Source organism: Anabrus simplex, chromosome 12 (genome assembly GCF_040414725.1).
Source record: "Anabrus simplex isolate iqAnaSimp1 chromosome 12, ASM4041472v1, whole genome shotgun sequence".
NCBI lineage: Eukaryota > Metazoa > Arthropoda > Insecta > Orthoptera > Tettigoniidae > Anabrus > Anabrus simplex.
The window spans coordinates 7,322,103-7,341,259 of record NC_090276.1 but is presented as its reverse complement, the minus strand read 5'-3'; the positions used below and the strand labels follow the sequence as shown (position 1 = coordinate 7,341,259).

At 38.5% G+C, this 19,157-nt stretch overlaps 1 protein-coding gene across 2 annotated transcripts in view; it reads right to left on the bottom strand.

Moving 5' to 3' along the window:
- Mbs (Myosin binding subunit) overlaps positions 1 to 19,157 on the bottom strand; it is a 532,528-nt gene that overhangs the window by 9,632 nt on the left and 503,739 nt on the right. Inside the window, exon 20 of one of the 2 annotated variants that reach the window (XM_067156306.2) lies at positions 12,441 to 12,545. The exons of the other annotated variant lie outside the window; for it this stretch is intronic. Coding sequence (XP_067012407.2) covers positions 12,441 to 12,545 — 105 coding nt within the window. The remainder of the gene's footprint in view (positions 1 to 12,440; positions 12,546 to 19,157) is intronic. 2 annotated transcript variants of the gene reach the window in all.

The following is a 19,157-nucleotide window of genomic DNA, read 5'->3' as shown; positions in this document are numbered from 1 at the left end:
TAACCTGTCTTCGTGGTAGTCTTGTCCTTAGTACATGTCCAAACCATTTTCAAATTTTTAAAAAATCATAAATTAGTTTTGACAGACTGAAGAACCTGCCAGTTCAGGCTGTATTTGTAATTTTGGAAAATGTACCTGAAATTAGCTGGTTTCCTGTGCTTTCCCGACACAGACAGAGTACCTCCTCACTTGTGGGATCTTCAACACATTTCAAAAGCCTGCAGTTAGTTTTAATGTCAGAAACACACTTCTTGCAATGCCGTTTCAACATCCACACCCCATTCTTGAATTGGCCAGTACTGTAGGTACTTGAAATGTGACACCAGGGTGATAACACCATTGTCAAATTTTTCTTTGCTGATTACCATGAATTTTATTTTCTGGACATTTATTTTTACAGGCCGAACTCCTTGCTCACTTCGTTCCTGTTCAAAAGGAAAATAACTTCTAATAAATAATATTATAAAGCTCAGGAGTTTTATTTAGCTATATGAATCAAAACCATATTTTGGTCATGCTAGCCTGGGAGGGCATATACAGCAAGTGGAGATGCAATTCTCCCCTAGTACATCGGCACTGCATTGTGCTTATCATATGTGTAGCTTGCAGTGGTATCACTACCGGCCAGTGTCTTGACAAGGTGCGGTATCCAACGGATGAGCCCATGCCACACTGGGCCAAAACAATAGTAATTTTTGACAACTGAGTTTCATTTAGCTATCTCAATTGCAAGCCATATTTTTATCAATAATGTTATTGTTTTTACATCCCATTAACTACTCTTACGGTTTTTGGAGATGCCGAGATGCCGGAATTTAATCCCGCAGGAGTTCTTTTACGTACCAGTAAATCTACCGACATGAGGCCGACGTATTTCAGCACCTTCAAATGCCACCGGACTGAGCCAGGATCGAACCTGCCAAGTTGGGGTCATAAGGCTAACGCCTCAACTGCCTGAGCCACTCAGCCTGGCAAAAAAAACCTCCTAAATAAAAAAAAAGGCACATTTCAGTTCAGTGGCAGCGCTCCAGCTCAGGCAGGTAAAGGAGCAGAGTATGCGCTCTGATGGATGGTCCAACCTAGCAATTGCTTGCACGACTTTGAGTTACAACTAGTGAGGGGGTGAGGCAGGGTTGTCCACTCTCACCATACTTTTTGAACTTGTTTATTGAAGAAGCAATATATGTGTTTTAAAGGAAAGGACTACGGAAATAAAGATAAATCAGAAAAGAATCCACAGTGTTAGATTTGCTCATGACATTTCCATAGTAGCAGACTCTGTCAAGGAATAAAATAGAATGTTGAATGTGATACATTGAAACAAAAACTTAATATCAATAGTAAGAAAACCAAAATTTTAGTCATGAGCAAAGATGGCAAGAGAGCTATTACAAACATGAGAATATAAAATTCCAAAACAGAACAAGTGCAACATTTCTGTTCCTTAGGAAGCATTATAATTGAAGACAATAGATGCACCAAGGAATTTAAAAGAAGAATAGGCCTTTCAAAATAAAATAAATATTTAAAAAAAATACCCATATAAGGTTAGAAACAAGACAGGCTTTTGTAAAATCCTTTGTCTGGAGTTTACTACTTTATGGTTATAAGATCTGGACTAATGGAAAAAAAGGAAAGAGATTCATTCGAAGCAACTGAAAAGTGGATTGATGATGATAAGCTGGACTAAAAAAAAGAGATAAAGAGATGTTCTACAGGAAGTCAATGAGCAATGCAGACTTGAAAAAGGATATGGAAAGAAGGAAGTTGAAACTTGTAGGTGATATCCTGAGATGCAATTACTTCCTAGGAAATGTCTTTGAAGGAAAATTACTAAGAAAGAAAGGAAGAGGAAGACCAAGGAAGACATACTTTGAGGATGTGAGAAACCTGATGGGTAGAGTTTGTGATTTTTAGCATTTGCGATAAATGCGAAATATGCCGAAACTTTGTCAGTGTATGTGCCTTCATCTTATATGACCCGTACGGGTGGTTTTTAGGGATTTCGAATTCGCGATAAAATGCGAAATTGGTTCAAAATGCGAAATTATACTATTTATGCGAAATAGATGCGAAACTCTCAGTTTTATACGAAATAAACATATATTTTTAAAAACTATGCATTTTTCTTAAAAATAAGATATAAATGTTGTTATTTATTTCAGGAGAAATAATTATTACGGCACCCATTGCGATCGTAAAGGGGTAACATGCTTTGACAGACACTTCCGTCTTGGTGCACGGAACATCTACAAGTTCATTATCGCAGTTAGCTGGTCGGAGAGATTTATTCTCTTTGTTTTGCAGCCTAACCGATTGATGTCAGATGATACCTGAAGCTATTTTCTCTGTGTAAATAGTAACTCTGAGCTGAAATATGGAAAATAAAAAGCAACTCATTTCGCCGCTCGTTGTAAACAATCGTGGCGACATCCAAGCGCGGCATGGATGAGTTTATTCGTAACTGGCTTGAAAATAGTGATGTTGAAAGTGGAAAAGATTCTCTGGAGAGTGAAAATACTTCTTCTTCAAATGACAGTGATGAAAGTGATTCCGATTTCAGTTCCGAGATGATAGTGTGAATTGAAACTACGTGACAAAACCAGAATGGAACAAGAGCGAGTGAGAAGTCTAGTTTTCCTTTTTTTTTATGTCGCACCGACACAGATAGGTCTTACGGCGACGATGGGGCAGGAAAGGCCTAGGAATGGGAAGGAAGCGCCCATGGCCTTAATTACAATACAGTCCCAGCACTTGCCTGGTGTGAAAATGGGAAACCACGGAAAATCATCTTCAGGGCTGCCGACAGTGGGGTTCGAACCCACTATCTCCTGGATGCGAGCTCACAGCTGCGCGCTCCTAACCGCAAGGCCAACTCGCCCGTTGAGAAGTCTAGTAAAATGATACTTGGAATTATGATCTTGTTGACAATAAGACTCTTTCTGTAACGTGTAAACCAGTTTTTGAAATTCACTCTATAGTGAGGAGGGGGTTGGGTAATAATCCGAAAGAAATGGACTTAGGGAATGAATTTCTAACCCCACAGTTCTGGGATCACGTTACTAAGGAAACCAATACCTATGCCCCTACATTTCTTGCTAATTGATCTGCTTCCCTTGAAACCAGTAATACGAACAAAAACATTGGTTTCCTGTTACTATAGACGAGCTAAAAGCTCACTTTGCTTTGTGTATTCTTATGTAGCCTATGTGATTAATCAAATTTATGTAAAGTGAAGAAAAATAAATAGTATGTAAGGGAATATTTCCTTTGACAAGTAATGGCAGGCCAAACGGTTAAATCATTCAATGTGTGGAATTTCTTTCACTGGCTAAAGAGCACTGCAAAGACCAGTCAGTCAAACAGCAAATACACTTTCAAGCACCACGTTCATTCTCTGTGTGTGTTGACCCTTGATCTTAGTCGGTTATTCTTGACATTGGTGTTGAGTAGTAGTTCTGTTTAAAAGTACGGTAGCGATTTATTTTATTGTCTGTTAGCCATGGGTAGAAGCGAAGTGACAGCATGCCGAAAGTCACAAATCGGGACATTTTTATGTACGGATACAGATGGCCTATATTGATGTGCTGACTCTGCAATCAAAAACTTGAAGAAGAAAAAAAATGTTTTGCAAGCTTTCCTTTGCCTTGGCCGCACTTCTGTGCATTTGGGCCTCTATGGACAGTGTCGATGTAGAGTTTTCTTTTAGCAAGTACAACATAATTGTAACTGATAGGCGGTCTCAAATGAAGGAGGACACCTTTTAAATAATTGGCATGTTGTACTTAAATCATCATTGAAATTCCTCTTCCTTGTAGGTGTGTTGTACTGTGATAAATAAATACGTTCAGAATAGTATTTTTCACTTTGAAATTGTGTTTGTAAATTTGAAAATAAGCATATTCCTGTGTGTTCGTTAATACTTCTTGCAGTCTTATGTTGATATTTGTCTTATTTTCCATAGTGAATTCAAAACTGCATGTCGAGCAATGTGTGATTAAACAGTATGATTTTACTCCCAACTGTTGTGTGTGCAATTTAGCAAATTATGCCTATTTTTAACCAATTTGCTACAAAATGCTAAATTTGAAAATCAAAACGCTAAATCACTGATTTTTAAATGCTATAAACCACGAACTCTACTGATGGGATATAAAGACTACAAAGAAGTGAAGAGAAGAGCAGGACTGAGAGGAGAATGGTGCAGCGACAAGGCTTAGCCTTTAGTGTATGATGATTGTAATTACTCATTCTATTCAGTGCATTAATTGTGTATACAAATGCCTTGTGCTAAGTAAATGAATTTAATTATACTCCGGCAGGTGCACTGCTGTGGCTTTGCTTGCACCTTAACTCCGCCATCTAGTCTTTACAGGACGAGCTATTAGAATCCAGCTGCTCTCTTGCTCTTACAGTGTTCATGCCGTTGGCTCTCTCACTGCCCACCTACGTTCTAAATTGTCACCAAGTATCTACGTAGTGGATGGCGTTTATGTGCTTCCCGTTGGCCTTCGTTCTGTTAGCCACTACATCAACAGCAATTCAAAAATCAGCTACAGAGTACAAGATTAAAAGTATTAAAAGTATATCAAGGTCATATTTATTTCTTTGTAGATGGTGCCAACAATGTTGTGACTGATCAATCCATTTTATAACATGCCTTTCTGACTTTGTTTTGAGAAATTTTGCAAGACCAACTTGGTGGCAAACAGCTGAAACCAGGAAGAATAAACAAGTGAAAGTCTACTGAATGTGTTGGCTTTTAAATTGTAATCTGAACATACCATTCGCTGTAAAACTGCTGACCTTAATCATATTGTTTCATATTTTAATGTAAGATGCCGTAGTGTACTGCAATCTGTCGTTATAAAGACAAGTCTTGTACGTGCACACCGCACACTCACAAGCACCTTCATTGTGCTCTATCATCAGCCGATCCTGGCTACGCTACTGGCTGAAACCACCTTAAAAGACGACGACATCCCAGAGGCCAAGATTCAGTAGTGCAGGGAATACTGATGTGACCCTGAGGGATACCTGGTAGTGCCCACACCTTGGGCACATACAAATTAGAATCTTCAAATACTAGTGTTGAAAACACTCTTGGCAGCTAAAACAATTTTCGGTGGTAATCTTTTCAGCTACAAAAATATTTTTTCCATATGTTCATGAACAAAATGATTTGAATCAGGCCAAGAAATTTGAGTTTCTGGACCGAAGAGCGTTGAAAGTCTGGTCCTATTCCTTCTACACACAATACACCAGGGACAAATTATAGAGTAATACTATATTCTTTTGAGAGATTGTGAATACAAAATAAAACAGATCAACATCAAGAACTCCACAATGAAGAGAAAGAAAACAGAATACAGAAAATTACATTACCAAACCACACAACCACTATTACTACTGCATTCACTAAGACTACAATATTTTCTTCACGACAGGACAGCGACTACATACTCATGCTCCTACTCAACACACATTCATGCAATGGCGTTCTTACCACCACCCTTACTGCTGCAATGCTTTGTGTACTAAGGCTAGAAAGGAGGAGCCTGAGGCCTGTGTATTACATGCTATCCATACTACATACTTGGGCACGACAGGGAACTAGCTAATTTAGACAACCCAACATGTTACACGAGGTATCACATTTTACAGTCTTTTCTCGCGAATGCCTAACACCAGAGTATCATGCAGAATTCTCATCTTCTTACAACTTGGAAACTAGTATAAGAACAAGATCTCGGCTATGTTGTCAGATCCTGTTTGAAGGGCGGAAAAAAGTCCATTCGACACTCCATGTCGTACGATGTTGGCATGTAAAAGATCTCTGGTGACACATTTGGTGTTTACTCAACAAAATTCATTAAATCTCAGCCCAAGAGAGTTTCGGTTTACTTGGTCTGCCATCTAGTAGGCCTAGAGTAAAACGGAACGTCGAAATTGACGAGCAGACAGCCAGATGGCGTCAAACTGAAATGTCTGCACACGGTAGCTGAGGCCATACGATGATTATTATTATTATTATTATTATTATTATTATTATTATTATTATTATTATTACTACTAACTTGACCGTATCACTTGTGCATCCTAACACCACTGTGAAGTTCTTAACGCAATCCTCAGTTTCAAAAGAGAAGGCTAAATATCTGACTTTGGAGGATGCAGTGCAACCTACATTATATAGACTTCCAAAAATCTATAAAGACTACTTTACCCTCAGACCAATTGTTAGTGCGATAGGTTCTCCTACGTATGCTTTGGCTAACCAAGTTGCTTCAGCCACATATAGGACGTAGTGAATCATACATTACGGACACTCTGTATTTCGTCAGTAAGTTGTCAACCATAACCCTTCAACCTAATGGACTTCTGGTGAGTTTCGATGTGCAGTCCTTGTTCATTGAAGTGATTATTAACTTGGTCAGATCTCTCATTGAGCATCTGTTCCCTGAGGAGATTACAAACTATTTTACCACTGCATGTCTTCCAGCTATTTCTTGCAGGGTTGGTCTCACCGGTAGTGGCCAATTTCTTTATAGAGCATTTTGAAGAGGAGGCAGATTGATCTAACCAGTGCCTCTTGAGGCAGACATTCTTTTTTTTTTTTCTCTTTCTTGCAATCTGCTTCACGTCGCACCAACCAACAAAGACAAGTCTTATGGCAACGATGGGACGGCAGAAGGGCTAGGAGTGGGAAGGAAGCGGCTCTGGCCTTAATTAAGGTACAGCCCCAGCATTTGCCTGGTGGGAAAATGGAGAAACTAAGGAAAACCATCTTCAGTGCTGCCGACAGTGGGGTTTGAACCCACTATCTCCGAATGCAAGGTGATAGCTACGTGATCCAACCCACACAATCACCCTTTCAAGGAAGCATGTTCAGGACCTGGGTAAACGCGATAAAGGATCTGGAAAGATGGAGGAGAAAAACTGGTGGAAAGTGGTCAGAAGAGTGAAGAACAGCATTCTACCCTAAGATGATGGAGTATTGGAAATTCAGAAAGAGTGACAACTGTAGTCCGAAGTGCCTGAAACTACAGTGCACGTAAACAAACAGTCAATCATATGGCCCCAGATATATGGTTGCAGACCACCTAAACTGATGCGAAATAGGCAGCCTGCCTACCAATTCCAAAATTCTGGTCGTGCCACTGTCTAGCAGTGGAAGTATTCCTATGACGTAATGCTGACTGCACCACAAGAGGTCTTTTAATGCACTAAACAGTATTGAGTGGCAAGATATTTGTCCACCCTTCAAAACAGAATCACCACCTTGGCCAGGATTGAATCCGGAAACTTGGGGTCATAAGTTGAACACACCACCACTTGAGACAGTTTCACTGACGTAAGCAAGGAAAAAAAAAAATTATTTCTTTGCCTCTCCCTGTTTCCTATATTTATCTGGCTTTCTCCTTTCTCTACATTTCCCACATCAAGATCAGAGGTCAGTCACGGTGGTCCCACCTCCTGATGAAGCCGAGAAGCAGAGATGAGCTTGTTGGGGGGCTAAGAAGAGGAGAAAGATGTGGAAATTGTCGTTGTCCTCTTTAGTTTTCAGATTTGTCCTCTCTCCTTTTTGTTCTTTCTTCCTTCCACACTGACTTGTCATCCTGTTTTCATATCTGTCTCCCTTCTAATTTGTTCATCACTTGTTTTGTCTTCTTTCCACAGCACTAAACCAATATTGTTGCATATCAAACTATTTATCTTAATTCTGATGCTGTGTGATATTCATTATAGTTTAGAGCATTTTAAAATTCAAACTTCAGCATCTGTAATTTAGCATTTTGTAGTAAATTGGTTGAAAACAAGAATTAACTGAATATTACATAAAACTTAATTCTGATTTTTTTATAAACCCACTTTATCAATCTAATTTGGTGTGTTGCCTTATTGTTACAACTGACTGGAATTAGAGCTTCACAGAAAAGAGAAACTAAAATGTGCTACAAACAAAGAATGACTGAAAACATCAATCTACTCAATGTCTTTAACAAGAAAGGCTTCATTATCAATCGGACCATCCGATTCAAGCATCATGTCACCCAGCCTACAGAAGTCCACCTTGAGAAACAGAACTTTTAGGTGCCCACCATACTGTTCTACAAAAACAAGAATCGGCTGAATGAAAGAGATTATCAGCCTAATGGCTAGGGGTTCGTGGCACTACACCTGCCTTGTTCATGGAATTCTGGAAAAAGTTTGAGCTGCCTATGAACAGGATTGAAAGGATAGTTACTACCAAAATATGTGGATCTGTAAGCATCCTCAGATCCCACTTGTTTGGACCTCCATAATTTAAAAACTATACTACTGCTATATTCTGTAAGGTAAAAATTTCTCTATTCTGATGCGATATACTTTGTTAATTGTGACAACCCGTGATTGCAAGAAGTAATTCATTTGTTCAATAAATATATATAATTCATCCACGATGACCTGGATTGCTGTGAACAACCATCTTACTGTTACATGTCCGACTCGTTGGCTGAATGGTTAGCGTACTGGCCTTTGGTTCAAAGGGTCCCGGTTTCGATTCCCAAACGGGTCGGGGATTTTAACCTTAATCAGTTAATTCCAATGGCTCGGGGGCTAGGTGTGTGTGGCGTATTCAACATTAGAAATCATCCTAGGTAGGGCCCTCATCTTCACAGACATGCAGGTCACCTAATAGGCCATTTACTAGAAAAAGACCTGCACCAGGCCTCTCCGGAGGCCATACACCATTATTTATTATTATTATTATTATTATTATTATTATTATTATTATTATTATTATTATTATTATTATTATTGTTACATGATATTGACTGTACTCTGCTTTATTAGGAGATATTGCACCAGCAAGTTGTCAAGACCTGCTTGACACGTACGGGCACAGATTCCAGGGTGAAATGTTGGAATACAAATATGCAGCCAATGAACCAAGACCATACTGTAGATTATATGCACATGAACGGGTTAAATACATTTATACAACGAAAGACCTTGCTACCTCATCTAATACACTGCCTTTATAAACATTTAGAACTATCAAGAGAATTCAGAGTCAGATTGTTCAAGACTCTGCGGTATGATAACACGGCAAGCCTTTGTAAATGAACCAAACTTTTGCAATCCTCTATAAATCTCCCTTTTGTGGCTGTGTGGTTCTACATCTACTGTTAAATTAATAATAACTCAGTGTAATTATTGACCTCTTGGTCTCTTCTTCTCTTGCCCTTCATTTGTGAGCCCATTATTCATCTAAGTAACCCATCCTGCTCAATTTGCCTCACATGACCCCACTACTGCACCTGACACATAAGCATATCTTCCACCAAAGTTCATTCCTAACCTTTATCTCCTCAATCTGCATATCCTCCTGTTAGCACCTGCAATCACTCTCGCTGCTTTCACGCCTATAAACTGCAGCTTATGAATAAAATATCCTGAGACAACCCAGCTTTCATTCCCCTACAGCAAAGAATGTCTGAAAACTGAGCAACGTAAAAGTTATCTGCAAACACTCTTCCGTCTTACAGAATACTACTGATCACAACTGCGAGCTCACTGCATTAGCTTTACTACATCTTAATTCAATTTCACTTAGAAGATAATAATAATAATAATAATAATAATAATAATAATAATAATAATAATAATAATAATAATAATAATAATAATAATAATAATAATAATGTCATCTTTTTAACAGGTAAATTTTGAGACAAACTGAGGAGATGTAATTTTCTCTAAAAGAGGTGCTCTAAATAGTAACTAAGATAATTCACATTTAGGCACCCTTAAATGCCTATCCTGAAAACCTGTCCACACATAGCACACAATCTTCATCCGAGATGCACATCCCGGGCTGTTTGACCTGTTGCTGACGAGAAGCCACCAGAGCATCGATGCAGAACCCATTTAAAAAATCTTAATCACATGCAGAATCCTTAAGGACATCACAAAACTAAAAGGCCCATTCAGTACATCCCGACATTGAAATTGTAACCATTAAAACACCAAAATGCTGTGCTTACAAAACATATGAACAAAATAAACCACACCAACCAATAACAAACACTCACAAAAAATAATGACAAATGGAACATTACAGCAAAAACATGATTCACTATTTCTAAGAGATGAATTCCAAACATGACTGAAGGAACAAACTGGACTGTCTAGAGAATTACACTACCACAACACTGCAATGCACAGTTAGCACATCACTAGCAAACCATGCTTTCAAAACTGAGGCCATGGTTCAATATAAAAATCAAAGAAGGGGGGGTATAGGGGATGCATTACACTACTTAGTGTGTAGTAAGGAATAACATGGACTTTAAAAAAATCAAAACTGTTATTAACAAAAAGGTGGGGTGCATCTACTATGCGAGGGTTTATCAGTGGTATTGCCAATATAGATTGGTGATGAGGTCTGTGCAATGGACTTTCCTTCACGGAGTTAGTCTTGGACCCTTTGCTTCCATTAAAAACCACGTGGACAAGTTGCAACAAGCCTGATCAGTCTCTCTTCTTCTGGGTCACATTTTGCCAAATCATTCTTCTCTCAAACTCAATTCAGTGCATCTTCATTTGCGATCTGATCAACCTATCTCACCAACACTGGTCGGTAACATTCTTCTCTTTCTTTCCGCACCGTGTGTTGCTTCCCCATCGTGCCATATTTCACAAGTCTTTCTAATATGTATACGATGTAGGAAAAACAGTATGTAAAGGGGACGAGGATTGGAACCAACCCTCTAAACTCTCAACCTTCACCCAGATTCCAACGAGAGAACTGATGTAATATTTTATACCAGGTCTGCAGTTGATCAAAATAAGCCCCCCATGATGTCTTAAATCAGTTATAATCCAAAACCTACTTTCTTGGTGTCAAGTGGTTGGGCTACCTTTAATAAAAAACTGGATGTCATGACTGCATGAATGCACGATTGAACAGCGACCACGCACAAAAGAAAATCAATGACAATTTCATTTTAAGCTTGCTCTCCTTTCTGTCAGAGATTACTGGATGGTTTGTTGCATGAACACGTATATATGGTTGAGAGTAAATTTTCCTCTCTCCTCCTTTGTATTTTACAGCCACCTTACTTATGCCATCACTGGTTATTTTACAACTCAAGTAAAAATATTTATATGATTTCTTGTATCGCCCGACTTTTGTTCATGAACTACTAATCACTGGCTGTATATATAAAATGGCAGTGAGGGCACTGCTGAGTATTGCTCAGGTTCGGTTCCTTCGATCCGAAGGTAGAATTTCCTCTACTTCTGCATCACAGCCAGTGGGATGTTTTTCTTCCTGAAGGAGGTTTAAGCTGTTCGCCACCATGTTGCTCTTGAGTGTCCTAGGCCACTCCTCAGTTCTGCTATGGCAAGAGCTTCCTGTACAGATGACTGATCATGCAGTTTGACGTGCCCGTACCAGCAGAGTTCTCTCCCCTCCAATTTCTCATTGACATCAATGATAGTAACGGATCCTCGCACATTCTATTAATGTTGTCTTACATTTACGAACTTTCATCCTGTACATATTCCACATGGTATGATTAAAGCAAACTTCTATAATTTCAAAATTTTACTTTCCATAAATTTCACATATCTGGTAGTAAAGAATAATCAAATTAACCAGAGAGACTTTAAATTCTATATGTGATTTAATAAACTGCAAAACATCAGAGTACCTTGTGAAATGTCAGAAACACACTAGTGCTTTGTATGACACCACACCAGAACGACTATAAAAATAACCATGAATAAAGTTTCCAATGGAAATTGTAATTGATTCATTGATTACCGAGATCTCTGTAATCTCCTGGGAAATTACTAATACTACCAGTACATCTCTACCAGTACATGTCTCTTGGATTGTCTTCCTACTTTCCATCATTTTTGAAGGGTACTGTATTAGAAACTACGATGCATTTCTTCCATCAAGGCATATTAAAATCTTGCAAAAGATGGCCAATGTGCACAAGTTGGCAACAATGGATTGCTAAACAGGTTTACGATTGCTACATGCTGCTACCATGTTTAGCAGAACGTGGTAAAGTCAACCAACATTTGTTTTTATCTTCATTTCGTGAAGCAAAAAGTTCTCCAAGCGGACAGGAATGTCATTTTTTTTCTAAATTGTGTTAAAATTTTGTTAAGTATAATTCATACGTAGTAGAAGATCTTGCAGTTTATTGTCTAAAATACTCTTCACTTCTGCATTCAGGTTCCGCTGGTAAAATGCCAGTGAATCAGAACTGCTTACGACCAATTCGTACAGTTAAGAAAGCGTAGCGTTTCTCAACACAAATCTTTTGCAAGACCACTGATGCGAGGCTGGTTAATGAGTCACAGCACGGCACATGCCTAAAGAGGAAGGCTGAACAAGATTTGGCTTCTTCTATTATTTTAGTCTAGTTTTCTTTTACCTATTTCGTGGCATTGGCGGAATTGGTCAGTTTCGACACCACCCGAGTCAAAGCCCGGTTTTCCGCTTTCAACCTTTCGTTTTCAGCTTTGAGTTTTTGTAATTGCTGAAAAAACAGTAAACATGTGAAACACTTAACACTTGATAGAAACCTTCCCCAGCCCCCACTACAAAAAACACAACACACCAGAGCAAACTTCATTACGTTAGTCCTCCATGGCATCAAAGAAATGGAAGAGAGAAAAATAAAATCTTTAAAAAATTGAAATTCGGCAGCAAAAAGCAGGCAAAAAAAAGAAAAATTCTTGCTTGAGAACATCACGAGCTGGATATTCTCAGCAAAAAAATCAGACTGTTTAAAAAAACAAAATTGTAAAATAGATTGGAAAGAGACTGAAGTTAAATGAACATGACTGGTCCAGCTCAGCCTGGGCTTACCCTTCTGAAATACAAAACAAGACAGTCAAGATTTATAAAATAAGAGCACTACACTTGATAATGTGCATTATGTGTATCCATGAGCAGCAAGAACAACTTAGTCAGGGTAGCAAGGTGTCTATGGACATTTACAGTATATACAGACAGTAAGAAAGGAGCACCTTATACAAATTCTAGATTACTGGGAAAATGAACTAAAATAATGGTGATATAAAGAATTCTTTTGTAAGGCTCCACCATTTCTCCTATTCATTACAAGAGTTAAAAATGCATCTCTCTTTAAGCATTAAATAGGACCGAGTTACATACATCCTTAGGGCATTCTGACAAATAATCATGTACTTAAGTGATCATCTTTGCCTGGCATTTGTACTAAATACAGTAAGCAAAGCTGGAATTAGAAAGGAAGTTGCTTGTATAGTCAATATGTGAGACAACACTGTTTTTCTTGAGGCCATATGTCTTGTTCTAAACCCTCATATCTAACGTAAACATTTGGGTGGCTGGCAAGCTGGAAATATACCATCAGCTTAGAAGAATACCCAGACTACCACTGAACTAATATCAGTTGGAAGAGACCAATACTGCAAGCAATGAAGCTACAATTATCAAACAAACTTTGATGGACCCACATACCTAGCGTATGCCTTCCGAAAAATGCGATGTATTCTGAATGGACGGATAAACGATGTAATACATCGAGATCGTATGGTCTAATATGAAGTGCCAAACTGACAACAATTGGGAGGATGAAGCGAAGCATCTGATCGGCTGATGTGGTAATGTATTGCTATCAAGAGTCCACTATGTTTTGAGCAACAGTGACAACGGTACGAGGGCGAGAAAGTCTGAGACAAAACTACCAACAGCTTCAACAACATGGAGCTTTCATGTGTCAGCACTGCGATAGAGGTTGTGGTTCATAATCAGCGACCGAGATTCACTTGCACACCCCAGTGAGTGAACACCAAAATAACCGCTAAATTTCACACAACCTTCATTACTATAGGCATTTTGTATTCATTTTGGTTTTGAATTTAGAAGAAATCTTTTTTTAATAATCGTTTCATTTAACAGTCAATGTTGTTGAACTCAGGCATAACAATAACTTCACGAACTGGTTACGGGTAAAATAGGGAGTGAGAGAACATTTAGTGGATGGTGGGTTTGAACTCAATGGCAGTCCAGATGATATTCTGTAGCTTCTCATTTTCCAGGCTTTCTGGTAATTAAGGCCATGACTGCTACTTTCCCAATCATAGCCCTTTCTTACCACATCATTGCCTAAAACCCATCTAAGAAAAGATGTATGCAGAAGAATTGGGACTGACGACGGCAGAATATGAAGATGTGGAGATTGTCCTTATCTCCTCTCTCGGTTCCTTCCTAATGTTCCTATCTTAGTAATAACAATGTAGTGTGTGACTGTATATTTGGTTCTTTGCTGCGATCTTCCAAGAGTTGATAGGGTACGAGATGCAGAGACAATGTCCATTTTTGTACCTTTTGCCTGTCTGTCATTCTTCTGTTTAGGTTGAACACAAAATTTCCTAATTTGCTTTTCATGAAACTTGCCAATATTTTAAAATATGGACACCCGTAATTTCCCTGCACTTGGCCTTATTTCAATCCGTTAAGTAGGAGGTCTGAAGTAACATTGTTAACCTTGAGAATATTGCCTGCCAGCAAGGTAAAAGAGTTCAGAGACTTCCTTTGAAGGCCAATGATACAATGCCCAGGTCTACCGTTGGTTTCCAGATGACAAGAGAGGTTGTGTTTGGTGCTTGCTTTCCGCTCAATATGCAGAATGCAAAGCCATTCGAACTCAACTCAATGTCTTTCACATGTGCACTGACTGCCAAATTTCCTGTTTGCAAATTGATGCTTCAATCTTTGAATTTAATTTTCTTATTCCCATAGCTACAGTAACTCCTGTGGCACACATGATGTTCTGAGACCTTTGTTTCAGTGGTTTACCAAATGGAGGCATCAGTATTAGCATTTCTTGCTAATCACTGTGTTATATGCTCACCACGGGTTGATGGTTTCTCTAAACCTCTACCATACTGAAGTTCTATCAACAAATCAACAGAAATCGACATCTTCCACCATTGCAAAAACTATACTGAATGCATTTTAATAAGGTTTCCAGTGTTCTTCACTCCTATAAATGGCTACAAATCCACTAGTCCTTTAGACTAGTTGTCACTAGATTATTCCTCTCCATCACTAATATTAACCTGCTGGGATCCTCTTCCCTCCTGTATTCACCCAGTATCCTAGTCTTTTATAATTTTCTTTGCCCTTTTGTTTTCTTTCTATCCTACACTTCCCCTTTCAAGATGCCCCTTAATAACTCTTAATGAAGACAGGAAGCAGAAATGAGCTTGATGCAGGCTCAGATGAAATGGATGTGGCAGTATATGAACATCTGTGGACTGTTTTCTGCTCTTTATGTTTTCAGATTTGTTCCTGTTTCCTCTTTGTGTTACTCCTCCTCCTCACTCAGACCTGTCACTGTGTTTATAATAAAAAATTTTCATGCTACTGTTATCTCTTCACATATGACTTAATCTGTATAATGTTTGTTTTCCTTTCTATCGCTTAAAGGGTAGCTTCCTCCGTGAGTAAAGGATAATGTGCTTCCAGATCCCAAAACGACACATTCAAACCTGGCAGAGGAAGCTGGACTTATGAAAGGAAGAAAATGCATTTGATGACATGTCGTAAAATGTTGGCTTGTAAACAGTGGCAACCGGTGGTCTCTCAGGTTGGGGGGGGGGGGGGGGGGGGGGGGCAGGGCAGTACTTTTTCCACAACTCTTTCTTTGCTACTGACCAGTACCACCGCACTCATTCAAGTCTTCCACGCGAAAACAAACTAATTCACTGCTGCCAACCCTCACAAAACACGGGATGCAAGCCAGAGGCCCAATTCGAATCAAAATTACTGGTCTCAAATGTTACATATCAATATAATTATTTATTATTTTTCTTCTTAAAATATAAATAATAGGGCAAATAAGGTCATAAATTATCTAATTTTATTACATATGACCATGGAGATTTGGCTAGTGCATGTTCGTATACATCTTTACTGAAATAATAACAATAAGTTATAATTTGACCACCTGATAAATACAATAAATCTTGTCTTTGTTGATTTACAATGACATGTTAATTAAAATGGTACATGTTTTGCCTTACATACAGGCATCATTAGCCATGGGTTTAACCTTGAGATAATATCAGGCACCTGATTTACATATAAATAAAATAAAACTAATTTATAAAAAACCTTGAAGAGAGGAAAAAAAAAAAAGACATATGGTAAAGACTAGTACAATGTTGGTTATAAAGATATTGCTATGAGTAAGAAGTTGACAATTGGTGAAAGTATTTGCAATATTGACATTGGAAGACTGCTATTGTAAGTAAAATGAATAAAGCAACAGTTTGTTATAGACAAGTGGTAATATTGCTATAAAATAAAATGATGTTGACAGTCGACGAGCATTCAATAAACCCATATTCTTAACAACATTATAGCATCTTATCAAATGAGATGGTCCATAGAGGTCCAATATAAACATAATATATTAACCCTAAACTACAACCTCGTACTTCTTGATCAAAGTGAACCACAACTTCACCATATTCTGTTGGCTTTTGACTTTTATCTTACATAAACAAATAATTACAGGTCACTTGACCATCTGTCAACATTATTTTATTCAACATTATGTTTTAAAAAATACAGTTTTGATCATCATTATCTAATTCTAACCGCTAGTCGGTCAACATCATTTTATAGCAATATTACCACTTGTCTATAACAAACTGTTGCTTTATTCATTTTACTTACAATAGCAGTCTTCCAATGTCAATATTGCAAATACTTTCACCAATTGTCAACTTCTCACTCATAGCAATATCTTTATAACCAACATTGTACTAGTCTTTACCATATGTAAAAAAGTTTTTTTCTCTCTTCAAGGTTTTTATAAATTAGTTTTATTTTATTTACATGTAAATCAGGTGCCTGATATTATCTCAAGGTTAAACCCATGGCTGATGATGCCTGTACGTAAGGCAAAACATGTACCATTTTAATTAACATGTCATTGTAAATCAACAAAGACAAGATTTATTGTATTGATCAGGTGGTCAAATTATAACTTCTTGTTAGTATTTCAATCAAATATCATCAGTACGGATCAAAAATGATATTTATCACACGTAATACATCTTCACTGCCGCTCGTATATATCTTTACTGCCACACTGCTATGGATGCATCCTTCCTCCCCCTGAAACCGTCCACCAGCAAGCTTTCCCCTCACATCTCGACCCCGCTCACCTTCACTATATACTGGAATGGAAGCCCGAGAGTCCGTGCCTTATCTTCAACCTGAAAACATTTACCAGCGAACTGCGCACTGAAAGTCAGTCAATGAAGTTTGTTACTGCCGAACAGTCTTCCTTATTGATGAGAATTTACAGTTTTACAATGAAATGTAATTCTCTTGGACAATATTTGACTTCAAATGTAGAGAAAATAAAATAACCTTTTCAATCTATAGCGAGGACACCGTCCGGGAGTCCTTAAGACCGGTCACTACTGCTTGTAAATGTTGTCCGGTTTACCCGACAAGCTGAATTAAAACTTGGCCCTATTTCACCCAATGAAGATCTGTTTCTGTGCCATATGGTACAGTATAATAGAATGTTAAAATTAACATGCTAGCAGCCTAGATGGCCATCAAATCAAAATCCCGGCACATGGTAGCTGAGGCTGCACCACCACTACTACATTATTGAATTCCGGCCCTGTCGTCTAGGTGCCGCACGTCCTGTCTCTCACCTGAAGGCCCCAGGTTTGATTACAGGTTCGAGGTCCACCAGCCAACGTGATTACAATCAAGGAACTAGCTGGTGGATATATACATAGCAGCCCAGTTTAATGTAGAAGGCTAAGAATAACGAGCGAGAGTGTTTGTCACAATGATCAAGCCCCAGGAAGTTAACCTCAAGATCAGCGAGACGAAGACTGTCGTAATGGCAGTGAACAGAAATGACTGACCACCAAGCACCAAACTGGGAGACTACAAACTGAAGAGTGTAAACAATTCCCTACACCTGGGTAACATAGTCTCAAAGGATAACCTAGCCACAAAAGAAACTATAAAGAGGGTGCAAAAGAGTTCCATCTTCTACCGACAAGTAAGAAGCCTCCTTCAGAATGAAAAGATACCAAAGAAAGCAAAACTAACCATGTTCAACAGTTACTTCATATCAATCTTGGCATAGTACTGAAACATGCACCCTCACAAAGAGAGACTCATCAAGACTTCGGGCATCAGAGATTAAATTCCTGACGTCCATCATCCAAGAAAACTAATATGGATAAGTTAACAAATGAAGTGGTGAGGAGAAGCTGGGATTAAGTCATGCCTGCTAGACAGTCAGAACATCAGAATGGAACCTACAAGGACAGCCCGAATACAGCTGGAATGAGAGGTAGATGGAAAACTGAGGGTTTGGAAGACCTACAATCCATGGGATAGATGTGATCAAGGCCGATATTGCAATCAAGGGAAGGTCACTAGATGATTTCACGAAGAACAAGACATACATGAATAGAGGAGACCGGAACAGGCTTGTCAACAGTATCCAGGAAACTGTAAACAGATGATGATGACGATGATGATCAAGCCCCACCTCATAATATGCAGGCTTTCAGGCAAAGCAACAGTCACCTGACAGTCCAAGGACTGTTGAGTTTGTAGCACCATGGCCTTTTGTTTTTATTATTATATATTTATATGAAAACCTACATAAGTTAGAGTGTCTTTGAGCAAAAGGAATATAGAAACTCATGTCTAAAACAAATAAGGGAACGATACTGGAGATAGTACAGGTGAATGCTCCACATGATGTACCGTGGAAGAAAAAGAGGATTTCCTCAATAAACTGGAAACACATACTGTTGGAGATGGGAACATGATAATGGGAGATCTGAATGCTCACGTAGGAACTGACAGAATGGGATACGAGAATGTTCTGGGCCCACATGGTTATGGCGATAGAAATGAAGATGGAGAGAAACTGTTGGACTTTTGTATCAGAAATAACCTGATAATAAAGAACACATGGTTTATGAGGAGGAATAGCCATAAGATCAGCCGATATAGTTGGGATGGACAGTATGGAACACTCATCGATTTTATAACAACAGACCGAGAATAGGAAAGATACGTCATGAATACGAAGATAATCCCC